Raw genomic sequence first — 15964 nt, forward strand, 5'->3', positions numbered from 1 at the left:
GGGGTGTCAAACATGCCGGCTTGCAATAAAATGTAATCTGGTCCATGAAACCACAAAGCAAATTGTATAAATTGCAAAGAAGTTTTTTGTTTTTTTTTAGATATTTCGCTATATTTTGCATCATTAAAACTGACTTTATGTAGTGATTGCACTAAGTTTTAGTATTAAATGTTGAGATTTGAAGAAATATAGATATTTTCGTAAAGAAAAACAAGTTTCAATTTAAAGGTTGTTATGGCACTATTTTACTGGTCCCACCCACTGAAGACAAAATTGAGCCCTTGAACTAGTTTTACTCCCCCGGTTTAGACAAAATACCAGCTTCAAGACTGAATGGTCATAAGGTTGCCACTTTAAAAACCACAAGTGCACAGTAGCTGGCTAGTATCTGACTTCAGAATTCAATAGAAATGTTTAGTTTTTTTGAATGGGTCTTTAAAATAAGATAATTATTTTTCCCTTCCTTTATGAATGGAGACACCCCCCCCCCCCCCCCCCGCCCCCCCCCATCACATTTCTGTCTGCACACGTTTCTCGCTCAGTTAGATTCAGACTCACGTGAGTGTTTCAGCTGATGGCATGTTAACCTTTCTGAATCACCCGTAAATTATCCGGCAGATTCCTTGCTTTCTTTCCACATGGGAGTGTATAAACGGTGTGGCTGGAGGGTTTTCACTCAGATCGTTGTGGTCTGCTGACTCATGTTATCGGCCCTCAGCAGCAGTTTGTTACCAGTGATAACAGCATGGTGTGTAATGAATACTCACCCTTTACACTGCCCCCGGCTCCACCTCCTCCTCCTCCTCCTCCTCCTCCTCCTCCCCCTCCTCACACAGGCTCGCTCTGCTCTGGCCTCTTCAGTGCCTCAGCCCTCGGCGTGTCCTGTAGCGCCCCCAATCTGCGGGACTACGTGCGCACGCACCACCACCACCACCGAAAGCCGCCCCTGTCCCCCGGCAGCCTGCCGTGCAAGATTGGCATGTTTGGTATGTTCACCGGGGTGTCTTTCCTCTTCCACGGGAGACGTCTTTTTCATCCTTGTCCTTTATGGAAAACTTCTTCAAACTTCTTTTTTTTTCCCTCTGACACAAACTTATTTCCACTTTTTTTTAAATGTTTAATTCTGGGAGACTTTCATGATTCTTTTTCTGCTGCTCGTTTTCCCCAAAGTTTCAGTCTATTGCGTCTTGACACTTCGAAGTGTATGTGATGAGGGCTCTGATGCGACAGCTGGGTGATTGGCTGTGGATCAAATCATGATAAATTGTGGATATTTTTCCACTCCCTGATCCTGCGTGCTTGGCTTCAAATGTGTGGAGGTGCTCGCTCTCTGTGCATGTTGTGCTGCAATGTGTGTAACACCCCGAGAGGTTATACTAAATATCTCACAATCCACAATGAAGTACTTTTGTGCAAGAAGCCAAAAGCTTGGCCTTAAAAACAAAAAAAGCTCACAATTTATGATAATCCTCATGTTTCGAAACTCGGCTTGTTATTCGAGACTTGATAATCCACCTCAAAATAATCCCGTCTTTCTTTTTTTCCCCAGTCCACTCTTTCCACTCCATCCCTCCAACTGTTGCTCCTTACACCACGCCACAGCTGGTTTTTCAGGGCTGCTTCCAACAATTTATAAATGTATAAATATACAATATGTGCATCTGATCAGGAGCAACACTGCAGCTGTTTGTTTTTATAATCCAGAAAAGTGTTGAGTTGCACCACTGGGTGTCGCTCTTGACTGCGAGGCTGCACTGAACAAACACAGGCTTTTACTGTCTCTCTTCAAAGTTCACATGAGAGGTGAGAAACAGGTGAGAGAAGAGGTGACCCAACGTTAGAGGAGTTCAGGTCACAGTCATAAACACCATCCAGCACATTCTGTGGATGGATTTCCCATTAATGTAATTTACTCTACATTATGTTAATGTCAGAAACCATCACTGATTTAGCGAGCCATTAGGAAAGTCACCACGTTCCGTTCCATATGCAGACTTGCATTAGCTTCGTTTTCAATGGTATTATTTTTAATCTGAAAGGCTAATGATGTGGGCTTCGGCTCCCATTTGCACTGTAGAAATAGATGTTGTTTGTACTGGCGGTAATTAATGCTGTTGTTTCAGAAATGTAACACAATTACTCATATGTGGTGAATAATGAACCCAGCCTGCGACTAAACAGTACACACAAAATGGTGTTGAAAGATTGAATATAAGTCTTAAATTTGGACTCTCTTCAAATAGTAGTAGTCTAGTTTGGTGTGATATTTTACATACCTTACCACTTTTCAGAAGAAGAAAAAAACACAAACGATGCATTTTCACTTGAAAAGTTGTGACGTAAACGGCACCTCAATTGAACAGTAAATATCACCAGCAGTGCTCCTGCTGGCTTTTGTGGTGAAGCTGCTGTCATGTTTTGGTGGGACAGGAAATTGTCTTAACGACATGCTATTGTCATCTTGCTTTAGCCTTAAACTATTTTTGATCATGATTTTTGGTCCTTGTAAGAATCCACTTTAGTTTAGTTCCCTCCTCCATGTTCTTTCTTCCAATTTTTACTTGAACTCCGTTCCTGTGGAGAACAGTATTCTTTGTGACAGGAACTTTTCTTCAAAGTATTTCAGACATCTGACTGTCTCTCTTTTCCACATCAGTTGTTTATGGGTGTCACTTCCTGCCATCAAGGTTTTAATCACATAACCAGTATCTGTGGCCTGCGTCTTTTCAGTCAAAAGGGGAGTTTCCATCATCAGAAGTTTGAGGCGTCTGGGCCCTGAAACACAGATCTGTAGGATCCATAAAAACCAGCAAAGCTGATTATATATTTGTCTCATAACACCCTTGGACATAAAACCTGAAAGCTTTAGAGCTGCTGTTAGGCATCTTTTATTTAAAGCTGTTCATCCAGTAAAACACAAAACCTTGTTCTTTGTCTTTATATGTGATCCGCCACTTGTCTCGTATCATATTTTCAAAAGTCGTAACCTTCCTAATTCAAAATTACAATGAAATAAAAAATCTTGAATTTGCCAATTTAGAGTTTTGAGTCCATCTTTGTTAAGATGTATTTTTCCCCACTCGAACGTTAGAATCTTCCCACTTTAAATGGAAAAAGAGAGAAGTCTCAGTTTATCCATAACTTTGACTTAGGAAGGTCGGAACCTCCCTACTTTAAAATCACTGGTAAACTAACATTTCCCACTTCTGAGTTGGACATTGTTGGGAGGCATTTTCCCAGTCATGTCGGAATTTCCCTGTTTCAACGCTAGTGATGGAATGAAATGTAAAACATCCTAGTTTAGATCAATGAGTTTGACCTTGCGAGGATGTATTTTTCCAGTTGAAAGTTGGAATCTTCCCACTTTCCCAGTAATTTCTGAACATAACATAATGTTCACAATAAGCGATGGCATGAAGCAATTTCTGTAACATGCAAGCTTTTGATTTATTCCTAAGAAGAAGACTGAGAGATAAATCCTCCAAATGGAGCAAAGAAGGTTTGGTTCAGAGATTGAACTGGGACTCGGTGTTCCTTCCTGCACGGTAACAACTGAACCACATCGTCCATCATTGTCATCCTCTCTCCAACATTTTCATTCAAGCCCTCTGATCGTCTTTGTTTCTTCAGACGACCTTTGTTTTTCACAACAGCTGGCAGATGCAGATGGATGACTCAACGAGCCGGCCTCCTCCTCCTCCTCTTTTTTTTACATTTCTCCTCATCTTCACGAACGCATACCTCAGGCAGCCTCCCAGTAACTCCAGCTTACCTCTCTTATCTCCTCAGAGCTGCTCTCTATGCCACCAGTAAAGAGATTTTCTGTGTCGTTTGCCAGGCATCCGACCAACGGTATGTCTGCTTTTCTTCAGTTCATCTCAACACTCCTTCAGTGTTTCCCCTGCTCTCATGCATGGCCCTTCATTGGGAAAACAACATCTCCTGTGTTTTCAGGTTTTGGGGGTTTTGCTAATGATGTTAAATGCCTCCGGATGATTTAGTTTCTGTTTCACCGCACATCCTCTCCGTTTTGCTGTGCCATTTTCAGCCATCACCTCTAACACCCACCTGCTGTGCCTGCACGTTTAATTTGCCATTTCTTCACAGGATGCCATCTTTCCATCCTGTGATATATTTCCACGAGGTGATAATAATCACTCACTTGCATTTTTTTCTTCATTTTAAATCGGGTGTTCTCAGATTTGTACGCTCTTTAAAGGTCCCATATTATGCAAAATTCCCTTTCTAATGGTTTCCTAACAGTAATATGTGACCCCAGTCTGTGTTCGAGGCCCCACAAGTGAACAAAGTCTGTCACCTCCCTCCCTTTTTAGAGTGAGGGAGGTGTGCTCGTGTGCTCATACAGGTGAATCAGAGACTTTCCCTTCATGATGTCATGCTGGGAAATAGCCACTCCCTCTGGTAGTGGACCTCACTGATATACTGAGTACATTCAGTATAATATGAAAACCGTAACAGTTAGCAGGAGCTAGTGTTAGCACCTTGACACAAACGACCAAACTAACTAACATATTCAGACACAATATTTTTAAGTCACCATCTTCTCCTTCTGGCTCAGGTTCTGGTTCAAACTGGCTGAACCACAGCGTTTCTATGAGCCACAGAGATAAATCCACCGTAAACATTAGCACATTGTGCTGGTGTTTTAGATGAACTGGTTTTAAATGTGACCGACATCTTTTAGCAAACACAAACAGCCGGGCCACTCACTCCACTTGAGGTACATATTGCCTCACCTGGTTTATTAAAGTAATACAAATCAATTAGCCGACAACACTGCTTTTCATGAATGGGATTTCCATTATTTTAGAACAAAAAAGGATGGCAGTTCATTCTCAAAACAGCTGCCTCTGATTGCTTCTGATGGTGGTCTTCCTTGACAGACCTGTATGAGAAGAGGGTGTGGATAAAAAAATGTGTTATATATTATATACTTCAAGCTTCTTATGTAAACAAGTCTGGCTTGTTAACAGATCAGCTAATATTTGTTTTAAAATTGCTATCAACATAAAATGATTACATTTATTATGTAATAGGGCTTAATAACACATTGAATGTGGATCATATTTTGAACTCACGGGTGCATTGTTACGCTCAGTGGGAACAATGAAGTTGCACTTTGCCCCTCTGGATGGCTGGCAGGGCTGGAGTCAGCTTGGTGGTTGAGATGCGAATTTCATTTCAGTTCTCAGTCTGCTTTTGTTCAGAGTCATCAGAGAAAGCGTTTCTTCGCGTATGTATGTTGAGCCGAACAGACTCATCATTCTTTTTGCGTGGCGTCTCATCAGCGGAAACTTGACTTCTTCTAAGCTCCGGTAAAAGTCAGGTAGGGAGAGAAGCTGATGCTGATTCTTAAGAGAATCATCACACTGCATTTCTATAAGTTCTAATTGCAGACTCTCTTCCACTTCGTCTACATTTATCATGAAAGGAGTCGCAAACAGCTTGATTTCGTTCTCAATTGCAGAAAAATCTTGGAAGCGCTGAGCAAATTCCGTCATGAGATGTGATCACAGACACATATTTCCCTATTTTGTCAGAGATCGGCCTTTGGAAATGCACATGTGATTTCGGACATTGTGGGAAAGTGCGCCACATTGAAGGTGCATAACTGTGCCTCAAAGAGTCAGCGCTTCACAATAAAGGCTTTCATGTACGCGTAAAGCTGCGGCACGAGTTGGTCTTTGCCTTGTAGGTTCTTGTTGAGTGTGTTGAGGTGATCATTGAGATCAACTAAAAACGCCAGGTATGCCAACCATAAAGGGTAACTCAGCTCATGAAGAGGTCGGTCCTTTTCTTTCAAAAACTGGTTGATCTCTGACCTCAGACAATAAAACCGCTGAAGCAAAGAGTTGTTGTGGTCTTTAGACCGCTGAAATCAAGCAGTTCCTCCATAATGCAAAAGTTGTTGTCAATTCCCCGCAAAAAAATGTGCAACTGTGCGGTGTCTGTGATGTCTGCGCTCTCATTACATGCAATGGAGTAGAAATTAAACCCACCCGTTTTGTCTGACAGTTGATGTTTTATGTTTGCTGACAAGTCTTCAAGTCAGGGCACATTATTCCTGCCACTTTAGTGAGGCATTCCTTTATGAAGTCACCATCTGAGAAAGATTTCCCACGTGGGAGCAATGAGTTGAGCTACCTCATAGCTGGCTATTGTGGCGTTTTCTTGAGTTCTTTTGGCACAGGAAAAATACTGTTGTTGAGCACGCAAGCTTGTTCTACGCCAGTGTAGGATATTTGGTTTCATAGTGTCGTCGAACATTGTACTCTTTCATCACTGCGACACTTTCATTACAAATCAAACACACACACTTCCCCTTGACTTCCATAAAAAAGTATTCATTTTCCCACCGTGTCTGGAACTTTCTGCACTCACTTTCTATTTTGTGTTTCTTTGGTTGTGCCATTTTTGGTCCGCTGTCGCAAAATTCTTCTTTCCTTAATTTTGTTGATGAATGAACTGCCTTATTCAAGTCAGTAGCTCCCCCTGGAGTTCAAACAAAGAACTGCACTACCACCAAACCAAGTTTCATGTGCGGGCCATATTCCAGTATTTTTTGGGAATTTGCTGTGGGCCAATTAAAACTGGGCTGTAGTTTGGACACCCCTGCTTTAAACACTGCATGATTGCAGTTTTTCTACCCAAACTTCACAAAAATGGATCCAGTCTAACATACATAGTCAGAATATTGTGCTGTTAAATTTGTTTTATCAACAGACTAGATAAACTCATAGATTATTCTTGATTTAACAGTTAATTATCTTTTATCAATCAAAATGACTGGAATGTCTGGAAGTAGAAATGTCCACACGTAAATCTGTCATCTATGACATATCAGATACCTGATGATACACCGAACTCTATTTAAAATGGGTTTATGCAGAAAGATCTCAGTCTGTTGTACTTTTGTTAATAGAATATTTATCTATTTAATTGCTTTACTAAACATTTTAAAATTTGAATCCAGAATGTTTAATGTCTACTCACAGTGAACTGATGCAGAATATTATTGACATTTCAGTTATTTTATTCAAATGTGTTGTCATGTGTTTTAAAAGTATAGCTTATTAAATATACGTTGTTGCACTTTTTGAATTTGGAGTTTTATGTATTTATAAATGATTGATTTTATTCATATATTTACTGCTCAGGCCCACTGTAGATTAAACTGTGTCGTATGCAGCCACTGAAGTAAAATGAATTTGACACCTCTGATGTACATATATATGGTAGTATTGTTATATAATTATAAGGTTCATCTCATCAAAACAACATATTTTCTTTTAACTTTCACATCTAGTTTAGCTGTTAGAGTATTTACCTTCTTATATTCAGTCTAATATTTCTAAAACGAAATACTGCAATATTAGAATTTTCTCGTCTTCGTCTTCCTTTTTCTAAAATCATGTATTTGATTTTGTTGAGGAATTGACTGAGACCCTGGTTACACAACAACCTTTCAAGTAAAAACGCCACAGCATTTTCAAAAAGTTGCGTTTTCCCTCATTTCCATGGAGATGGAGCGTTTTCAAAAAGTTCCACCCCGGGAGCCGTTTTCAATAAGTTTCAGTGACTCAGAGAATCATTGTCATGGAAACAAGGACCCAAAACTAAATGAAAACTTTGCGATCTCACTTGAATATGTTGCCATGTAAATGAGGCCTAAATGTTATTTCAGCGAGTCACCTTTTTTCTAAATGTACCTTTCATAGTCTGTAGTAAGTGTACAGCTTTTAGCTTTCGTTTTCTGGCACACAGTGGGTTTTTTTATTTCAGAAGTGGTGTCGAGTTTCAGAAGTCTTCAGGCTTCGGTTCAGTCGTCTGTACCGGTCACAGCTGTGCAGCAAGTTGCAACACCCAGTTTTCCTCTGCAAACAGCAGGTTGTCTGGACTTTAATGAGCCTATCGTCGCTTTTGATGACCGATTGAGTCTCATTGAAACCGTACAGTACACAGATAAATGATTCCTGTCTAGACGCGTCTGGCTGATGCTCAGGATTTCTCAGAAAAGCACCGTCAGATGGCGCCAGTTCGTTTGGCATCAGCGTCGCTCGAGCAGAGATTACATGTCATCTGAGCAGCAGGATCATCATACAAGTTTCTCCAGAACAACAAGCAGAGGCTGCATATCTGATATATTTTCAGATTATATCTGAACAAGTGTTCAGATATAATCCACATTGATGATATGAATCCTTATTTACCTTTTTGTGACAGGTTTTTAAGGTCAATATAGTCAACTGTTGATTTGATGTTGATGTTGGGCGAATTCTTGCGGTACTCTAAATCACACTTCCTCTGAAGACAGTTGCAGCCGTGGGAGAATCAGAGCAGGGCTTTCAACTGCTGCAGACTTTTCAAATATTATTTATATTGTTTTCCTTTTCCACTTGGAGGTAAAGTCACAAACTGCATTTCTTTCTTAAGATGGAAATCAAAATTCTTGACTTTCATTCATTCTTTCACGGTCGATTAAGTATTTTTTTGTTAAAAAAACATTTTAAAATACAGTACAGTCATTCCTATATGCTTTTACAGAGAAAATAGAAAAGCCCAACATATCCACATGAGCAAGCAGGTTTGTTTGCGACTGTGGAAAGGAAAAACTACCTCTAACAGGAAGAACCTTTGCAGAAACCAGAGTCAGAGGTGGCGGCATTCTGCGGACCGGTTGGGGTGAAAGGATAGAGGAGAGGAGAGGAGAGGAGAGGAGAGGAGAGGAGAGACAGAGATAGACTTGGTGGAGAGATAAATACAATACCTTTGTTAGTGCTACATAGATTTCTTTCTTTTTTTTTTTAATACAGTAATCACACTGATCCAAATATTCTCCAACTGTCATGAGATTAAACTAGCCTGAGCAACAACAAAACAAAAAGCAAAACAACAACAACAATGATAACAAACACAAAAACAAAATGACACAAAACAAAGAACAAAAAACACGATTTTGATAATTGAAAGAACAATAGCAGAAAATAAGAAAAATCAGCAGCAAATCTCATCAATGAGGAGTGTGTGTGTGTGTGTGTGTGTGTGTGTGTGTGTGTGTGTGTGTGTGTGTGTGTGTGTGTGTGTGTGTGTGTGTGTGTGTGTGTGTGTGTGTGTGTGTGTGTGTGTGTGTGTGTGTGTGTGTGTGTGGTTTGTCCACTGGATGTGAATGGAATTGTTGTGGGGGGGGGGGGGCCCACAGTACCACCCCGGGGCCACCAGGGCCAGACGCCGCCACTCCGGCACCCGGCAGGCCCCAACAAACCACCCCGGAGAGCCGGGACCGTCCACTGCAGGGCCCCCAGGCCACACGGGCAGGGAGCCCCCCGATCCCGGCAGCGGAGCCCACCGCACCCCCGGGGGCACTCTCTGTCCCCCCAACCCGGCGGGACAGAGAAGGCCCCAGCCACCAAGCCCCAGACCAGTCCCCCCACCCAGATCAGGAAGAGCGTAGGCCCAGCCGGGCCCGGCCGGAGGACAGCCACCCTCCAACCCCCAGGAGCCCCAATACCACCTCCCCACCGCCCCATCCCCTAATCCCAACCCACACACACACCCACACCTAAGCATACGCATACACACACAGACACATACATACACACACACACACATACATTTGTTTGGTGGGGAGGGGGGTGCTCCCCACTCCCCAGGTCGCCAGCCAGGCCCCCACCAGGCCACTACAAGATCTCATCCTCCACCAATCCAACCGTGAATAGGGAGGGAGAACCACTTCCTATTGGGTGCAATGTGTGTGTCTAAGGTGCGGTTTAAAATTGAGGGGTAGCGGGGGGGGGGGCCCGGGCGTTCTACCAGAACCCTGAAAGCCAGCTTATCCCCTCAAGACACTGCGTGACTAAGTGTAGTTAAAATTGTGGGCAGTGCAAAGTCGGGGGAGGGGCCAGACCACAGTTAAGAGGACCCGGGCAGGAAGCCCCCCTGATCCCACCCCACGGCCAAAGACCCGCATGGCCCAGCACGAGCCTGGCTGGAGGCCAGCAGCTAGGGGACACAGCCCCCCCCACACACACACACGCACAGACACTTACACACACCCACACATACACACACACACACACACACACACCCGAACCCTCTCCCATATAAACGCCCCTGGGGGTCACCTCCAGTCAGCTGTCCATCCAAACCTGGAGCCCCACTGTCCCCCATCCCCCCACAGAACGGCAGCAGGGGCCAACCCTGCCCCAGCGGGGGGAGGGTGGCAGAGGGAGGATCCACCCCTGGCGCCGCAGCGGGCATCCCCACCAGAAAGGGGAGGGCACCCAGCCCCCAAGGCCTCAAAGCCCCACACCCGCTTACACCGGCCAGGCAGAATGGCTGCCCCCCCCCCCCCCCCACACACACACACACACACACACACACACACACACACACACACACAACCTCCCTAGCACCCCCCAGGCGAGGCCGTCACTCACCAGGATAGATGCCATCACCCCCCCAGACCGCAAGGGGGGTGATGGCATCCAACCAGCCAAGCCATGACGCCCCAGCCACAGATGGCCCCAAGAGCCCCAAGCCCCCCCCCCCCCCCCCCCACACAGGGCTACATGGTGTATTTAATTATTGGGGACCACGTCAACTCAAATTGTGCCAAATAATTTTTCCTACAAGCAGAAATTCTCTCCAATGTGATGTGGTCTAGGAGCAAGTTTATAAATAACTTTACATTCAGATTACTTTTGGATTTCCAGTTCATGAGGATCGCGATGCTTCAGGAGACCAGGAGTGTAAAGGATTCATTTTTCTCTCTTTTAATTTCTGTCAGATCACCTAACAGGCAAAGTGCAGGTGAGACTGGAATGGCATAATGATCAGTCTTCACAGATGTTTTGCCAGAATGTTTGGACTGGTGTACACTGCCAGAGTGCATGTAGGGAGGTATCAGGTAGATCAGCTGTGCAGTTTGAACATATGTTAGAGGAAGTGAGACCCATCTTGAACATCCTTGGTCCGGTGTAATGAACTCTGTGTCGGACCTTGTATTGTATAAGCTGTATATTGGTGTTGTTGCTCATTTTGAATGTATTTCTACAGATTTGTGACCAAAGCATTGGTTCTATGTTAATGTTGAGATCTTCTTCCCATTTGGAGGTGGGAAGGGATATTGTGGTATTTGAACATGACAGGATTGAAACGATTTTAGAAAGTGGTTTTGGTGCTGAGATTTTCAGGAGGTTTGTCACTGTCAAACTCTGACAAATTATCAATGATGTTCCTCTTTCTCTCGATGATCAGTTAGTTATTGTTGCACTGTTTTGTCATTTTCTATTTGAAGAAAGTTGTGTTTTTAGATTAGTCAGATGACACATGCATCAGAACTGCTTCCATTTTATTTTGCTGAATGGATAAACCTGAAGGTTTTCCTGGGTGAAATGGAAAAAAACTGTTGAATAGCGGAAGAATATCAAAGAATATCTCACGTTATTTGAGTATTTCTGTTAGACGGGTGTACTTAATGTGCATAATTTAACAGTCACACAAAAAGTAGATTAAAGGCCCAGGTCCTTTGAAAAGTGAAGTGAAACGTTTGAAATGTTTCAAGTGTGTGCATGAGCTCCTCAAGCTGTTGTTCCATGTGTGCCGCTGGTAATCAAGTTGTGAAATATTCACACCAGTTACGGACACAACACTCTCCATGTTTACAAATTGTTGTATTTGACTCCTGCATCTATCCTGGTGAAAGTAAAGAAGGAATTCTTTTCTGGAAGTCATTCCGTGATGACATATTTTGATGATTATTGACGACATCCTTCTAGTTGTATTTGGCACCAGCCTCACCTTGGCTGTACTAGTGTTATACAATTAAGTATTTTCTGAAAGCCATTTGGTGATGGTACATACTTAATCAGATATATATGAAGCTGTAATTTGGCATCTGCCCCACTGTCTCTTTGCCTGTAGTGTGATCGAGCTAAGTCTCGTTGATTATAAGTCCTGCAGTGACGTCACCTTGCTACAGCAACACATCTATTATTGCCTAAATGACTGAAGGGGTGATTTTGCACCAGCCTCACTACTACCATCATGGAATGCCCTGTAAGATAAAATGATGGCACACGTCAAAGTTTCGCTGAGCCTATTACACAAAGGAATAGATATTATATTGTAATTTGACACCTGCCTCGCTGCTGCCATGCCTGTCGTGACCCCTGTGTGATTGAATAGCGTCTCCCCTGAAAGTCACTTATTTAACTTTGACAGAACCACTATTATATGCATGTATATTTAACATGTTATACTCAAGTGTAATTTGTCACCAGGCTCACTGCCTCAATACCTGTAATGTTTGCTATTTGATCAAATCAACCAATCCAAATATATTTTTAATTTGAGAGACCCAACAGAACAGTGTATAGTGTATAGAAAAATTGAGTCTGTAGCCTGCGTGGCTGCAGCGCAGCGTGGTTCCTGAGGGGGCTCCAAGCTGGAGGGCCGTATTGATCAGGTGAAGTCTGCAATTCAGACTGAATTTGTTCCTGTCTGTGGCACAGCTCCTCCCATCCCTCTCCTCCCGCCACTGTACTGTCTCTTCTTTCTCCTTTCCCTGCTCTGCCTCTCACCCCTCAGAGCCGCCCAACGAGGTCCCGGCGGTCCAGCTGCTGGGGTTTGCCCCTCTGGCGGTGGACGGGGCCATGGCCCACCACCTGCACCACTGCCCCTACCACCTCCAGCTGCTGGAGAGCTGGCTGACGTCTGGTCAGGAGCTCCCAGAATCTCTGCACGGTCAGCCTCTGTATGCCCCGGGGCACTCCTCCTCACTTCCTCTTCCTCGCCTGAGCCACAGCAGAGCACCAGCAAGCCACTGGCAGTAGCAGCTGAGCTTTGCTTTGTCTTTCTTTCTGCCTGTGCATTCACTTCTTTCATATGTTTGCCTGTTAATGATGCCTGTCGCTCTCATCCAGGCTCCGTCTCACAAGCGGCTGTAAACAGGTTTCTTCTTTGCATGTGCGCCAAAGGGACCACCTCCGTGCTTCTTCACATACCGACAGCCACTGTGAATGGACTTTTTTAAACGTCTATAGATTACATTAGCTCAGTGGTTCTCAATTATTTTCTGTCACGCCCCCCCTAGAGGACAGAATTTTTTTCAGGGCCCCCCCCCGAATTGTACTACCATTGAGAACTTGATAATATGTATTTATTTATCTGTATAAACCATGTATGAGTTGCTGGCACCAGCATTCTGCATACAATCGCCTGATTATCAAAATAAATCTGCTATGGTGGGAGGTTTTTTGCACCTTGCGATGTGGTGGGCAACTTTGTAAGAGGCTAACAGGCTGCTTTGTTTACTGATGCCGCGCTGACACAATGAGCGGCTTGTTGGCGATACTCATGGAGTTTACGATGAAAAAACTCCAGTGGCTTACTGATATAACGGGTGTATGGTCTCCAGGTGTATGGTCTCCAGGTGTATGGTCTCCAGGTGTATGGTGTATGGTCTCCAGGTGTATGGTGTATGGTCTCCAGGTGTAAGGTGTTTGGTCTCCAGGTGCCGTCTTCATTTATTTGGCTTCATGCTCCGCTGCCAGAGTTTTTAGGCATAAAACACAAACGGGTGTTTCCTGGTTTCCGACGTGTTCACGGTAAACCCAAGGGCGACGTAGCATCGTCATATCTTCTGCTCTTACTAGCTTTATGTTTACTGTCACCTGTTTTCTTTTCCTCTGACGCCTCATCCTTTCTTCTTTTCACTCCTGTCAGAAACTTCTCCACCTCTCCTCCTCCTCCTCCGCCAGCTCTGTACACCGGTGTTCATGTGTAGTACTTCTTCTTCTCTACTGGTTGAACAGGCAGCCTGTTGATTAGTTTGAGCACTGCTGCCACCTAGTGGCTGGAGGTCCTTTTTTATTGTTCAAGCATGAATAAAGACACTAATACTGAAAGTCGCGCCCGCCTCACGCCCCCCCTGACACCCCACCACGCCCCAGGGGGGCGCGCCCCACCATTTGAGAAGCACTGCATTAGCTGGACATTGTGAGCTTGATATGCTGTTTCAGAAGAAGAAACAACCAGTCTGGCTTTAGGTGACTGAATTAATGCTGGAAAACAAAGGTTTTGCTAGTTTTAATGAGTTGTGGAATTGATTTTTAACAAAATATCCCAAGTATCTGCAGAAGAAATGTCTTTCCACTTCTGTGTTGTAACTGTTCTGAGTTGATGGTGGATTGATGCGAGGCTGCAGCCACTACCGTGAAGGCCTTAGAGACGCAGCAGTTCAGAGCTGTAGACAACCCTGAAGTGATGAAACGCCACAATGACTTCCTCTTTCTTTTTTTTCCTCGTCTTTTCTGTCGCTATTAAATCTTGTCGGAAACAGAGAAAGGTGAGTCAGTTGTACTTTATATGTACGTGTCTCACTGTGTCCTTATGTCCTTCTCTTCAGTCCTTTGCATGTGTAACGCTATAGTGAAACCCTGCTATAAGTAACTGGGAAGTGGGCCATTTCAGCCCGGCCACATTTGCCCCATTTACACAACGTTTCAAGTGAAAACGCAAAACCTTTTTTTACGCCATTTACACAACAGCTCAGAGCCACTAAAAACACAACTTTTTGGAAACTGGGAAATGGCAGAAATGGATGAAGAGATCAATATGCTATAAACACCTCACCTGCCATCATGAAAAAAGAAAAACTTAAACATGAAATAAATATTAATATTTTCCACTGATTTGCGTTAAAGATGCATTTTCAGTATGACTCTGCACATTTTATTAAGTAAAAATGCCAGAGCTTGAGTATTCGTGGATGAAATCCCGGGTGAGGCAGTGGAGAACTCTGCCTCATGTTTGACTGTGATCCAATACAAACTTGTTGACGCTGCCCGTATCAGTTCCTCAGCATATCAACAATATGAACTTTACAGTCATATTTGTTTTACAGCAAGACTCTCTACAGTCGCTGTAATATCTTTAATGTATGCGTGAACGAATCCTTCCTGCTGATCATGCCGCAAAAGTGCAGAGAAAATACAGCCAGTGAGGCACGCAGGTACCCAGCCTTACCTCAAGGGGGCGTAGGTGAACTGAATTATCCATTGAGATGGAGTTTTTGTTTTGTTTTTTAAATAAGATTGGAGTAAGTAGAAAAAAAATGAAGTATGTGATAACTAAACTTTTGGCCTAAAATAATTGTATTTTCTTGTCATTTTGATAGATAACTTATATTAAATTGAATAAAGCAGCAGAATCTAAAGTTTGAAAAATAACAGAAATTTTGAGAAGCCGTAATTGGGGAATCCAAGATGGCCGACAATATGTCCGCTTCCTGACGGCCGCCGCCATCTTGTTTTGCCATTTTGATCCGAATCACCACCACAGCGCCACTGTTGGTGGGAGGCAGTACTACATGGAGTATGGCTGCTTCCTGCGGGTCGCTGCCTTGTTTTGTTCAAACGCACAATCACAGCGTCACTGTCGGTGGGAGGCAAGAGTACATGATCCGCAATGCAACCGTGCTCCTCCAGACTTGAAACCTCACCACTGCGGTATAAAAATGGTGCCGTACGGCCGCTGACATACTTGTTTGCGGACGCCGCCATTATTGCTCACGGTCAGCGCCATACTACTCCCAAAACTCAAACCTCGCCAGTGCGGTATCACAATGGTGGCGTACGGGCGCCGACATACTTGTTTGTGGCCGCCGCCATACGTGTTTGTGGTCGCCGCCATATTTAAAAGGCCAACTGACGTCACCGCTTCAGTTACGTCACGGTTTCATGGATCATGTTCAGTTTGAAGAAGCACAAGAACACTGGAGGAACATCCAGGTGGATATAATGTGAATAAAGCTCAGAGAGTATTTATAAGGTCCAGAGTCAAGTGGATTGAAGAGGGAGAACCACACCCATCATATTCCATATTCAATTTATAAAAACACAGACTAGAAAAAAAAATCACTCATAATGAATGGGTAAGAATG

At 43.7% G+C, this 15964-nt stretch overlaps 1 protein-coding gene across 23 annotated transcripts in view; it reads left to right on the plus strand.

Moving 5' to 3' along the window:
* The window catches only part of LOC308136813 (inositol hexakisphosphate and diphosphoinositol-pentakisphosphate kinase 1-like), an 87090-nt gene that overhangs the window by 60269 nt on the left and 10857 nt on the right, over window positions 1–15964 (plus strand). For 13 of the 23 annotated variants that reach the window (XM_080505318.1, XM_080505336.1, XM_080505328.1 and 10 more), the window contains 2 exons: window positions 837–986; window positions 3790–3852. The exons of 1 other annotated variant lie outside the window; for it this stretch is intronic. In XM_080505318.1, the coding sequence (XP_080361444.1) occupies window positions 837–986; window positions 3790–3852 (213 nt within the window). The remainder of the gene's footprint in view (window positions 1–836; window positions 987–3789; window positions 3853–15964) is intronic. 9 more of the 23 variants (XM_080505323.1, XM_080505324.1, XM_080505327.1 and 6 more) reach the window with 4 other exon arrangements.

This window comes from Blennius ocellaris (genome assembly GCF_963422515.1).
Source record: "Blennius ocellaris genome assembly, chromosome: 11".
Lineage (NCBI taxonomy): Eukaryota > Metazoa > Chordata > Actinopteri > Blenniiformes > Blenniidae > Blennius > Blennius ocellaris.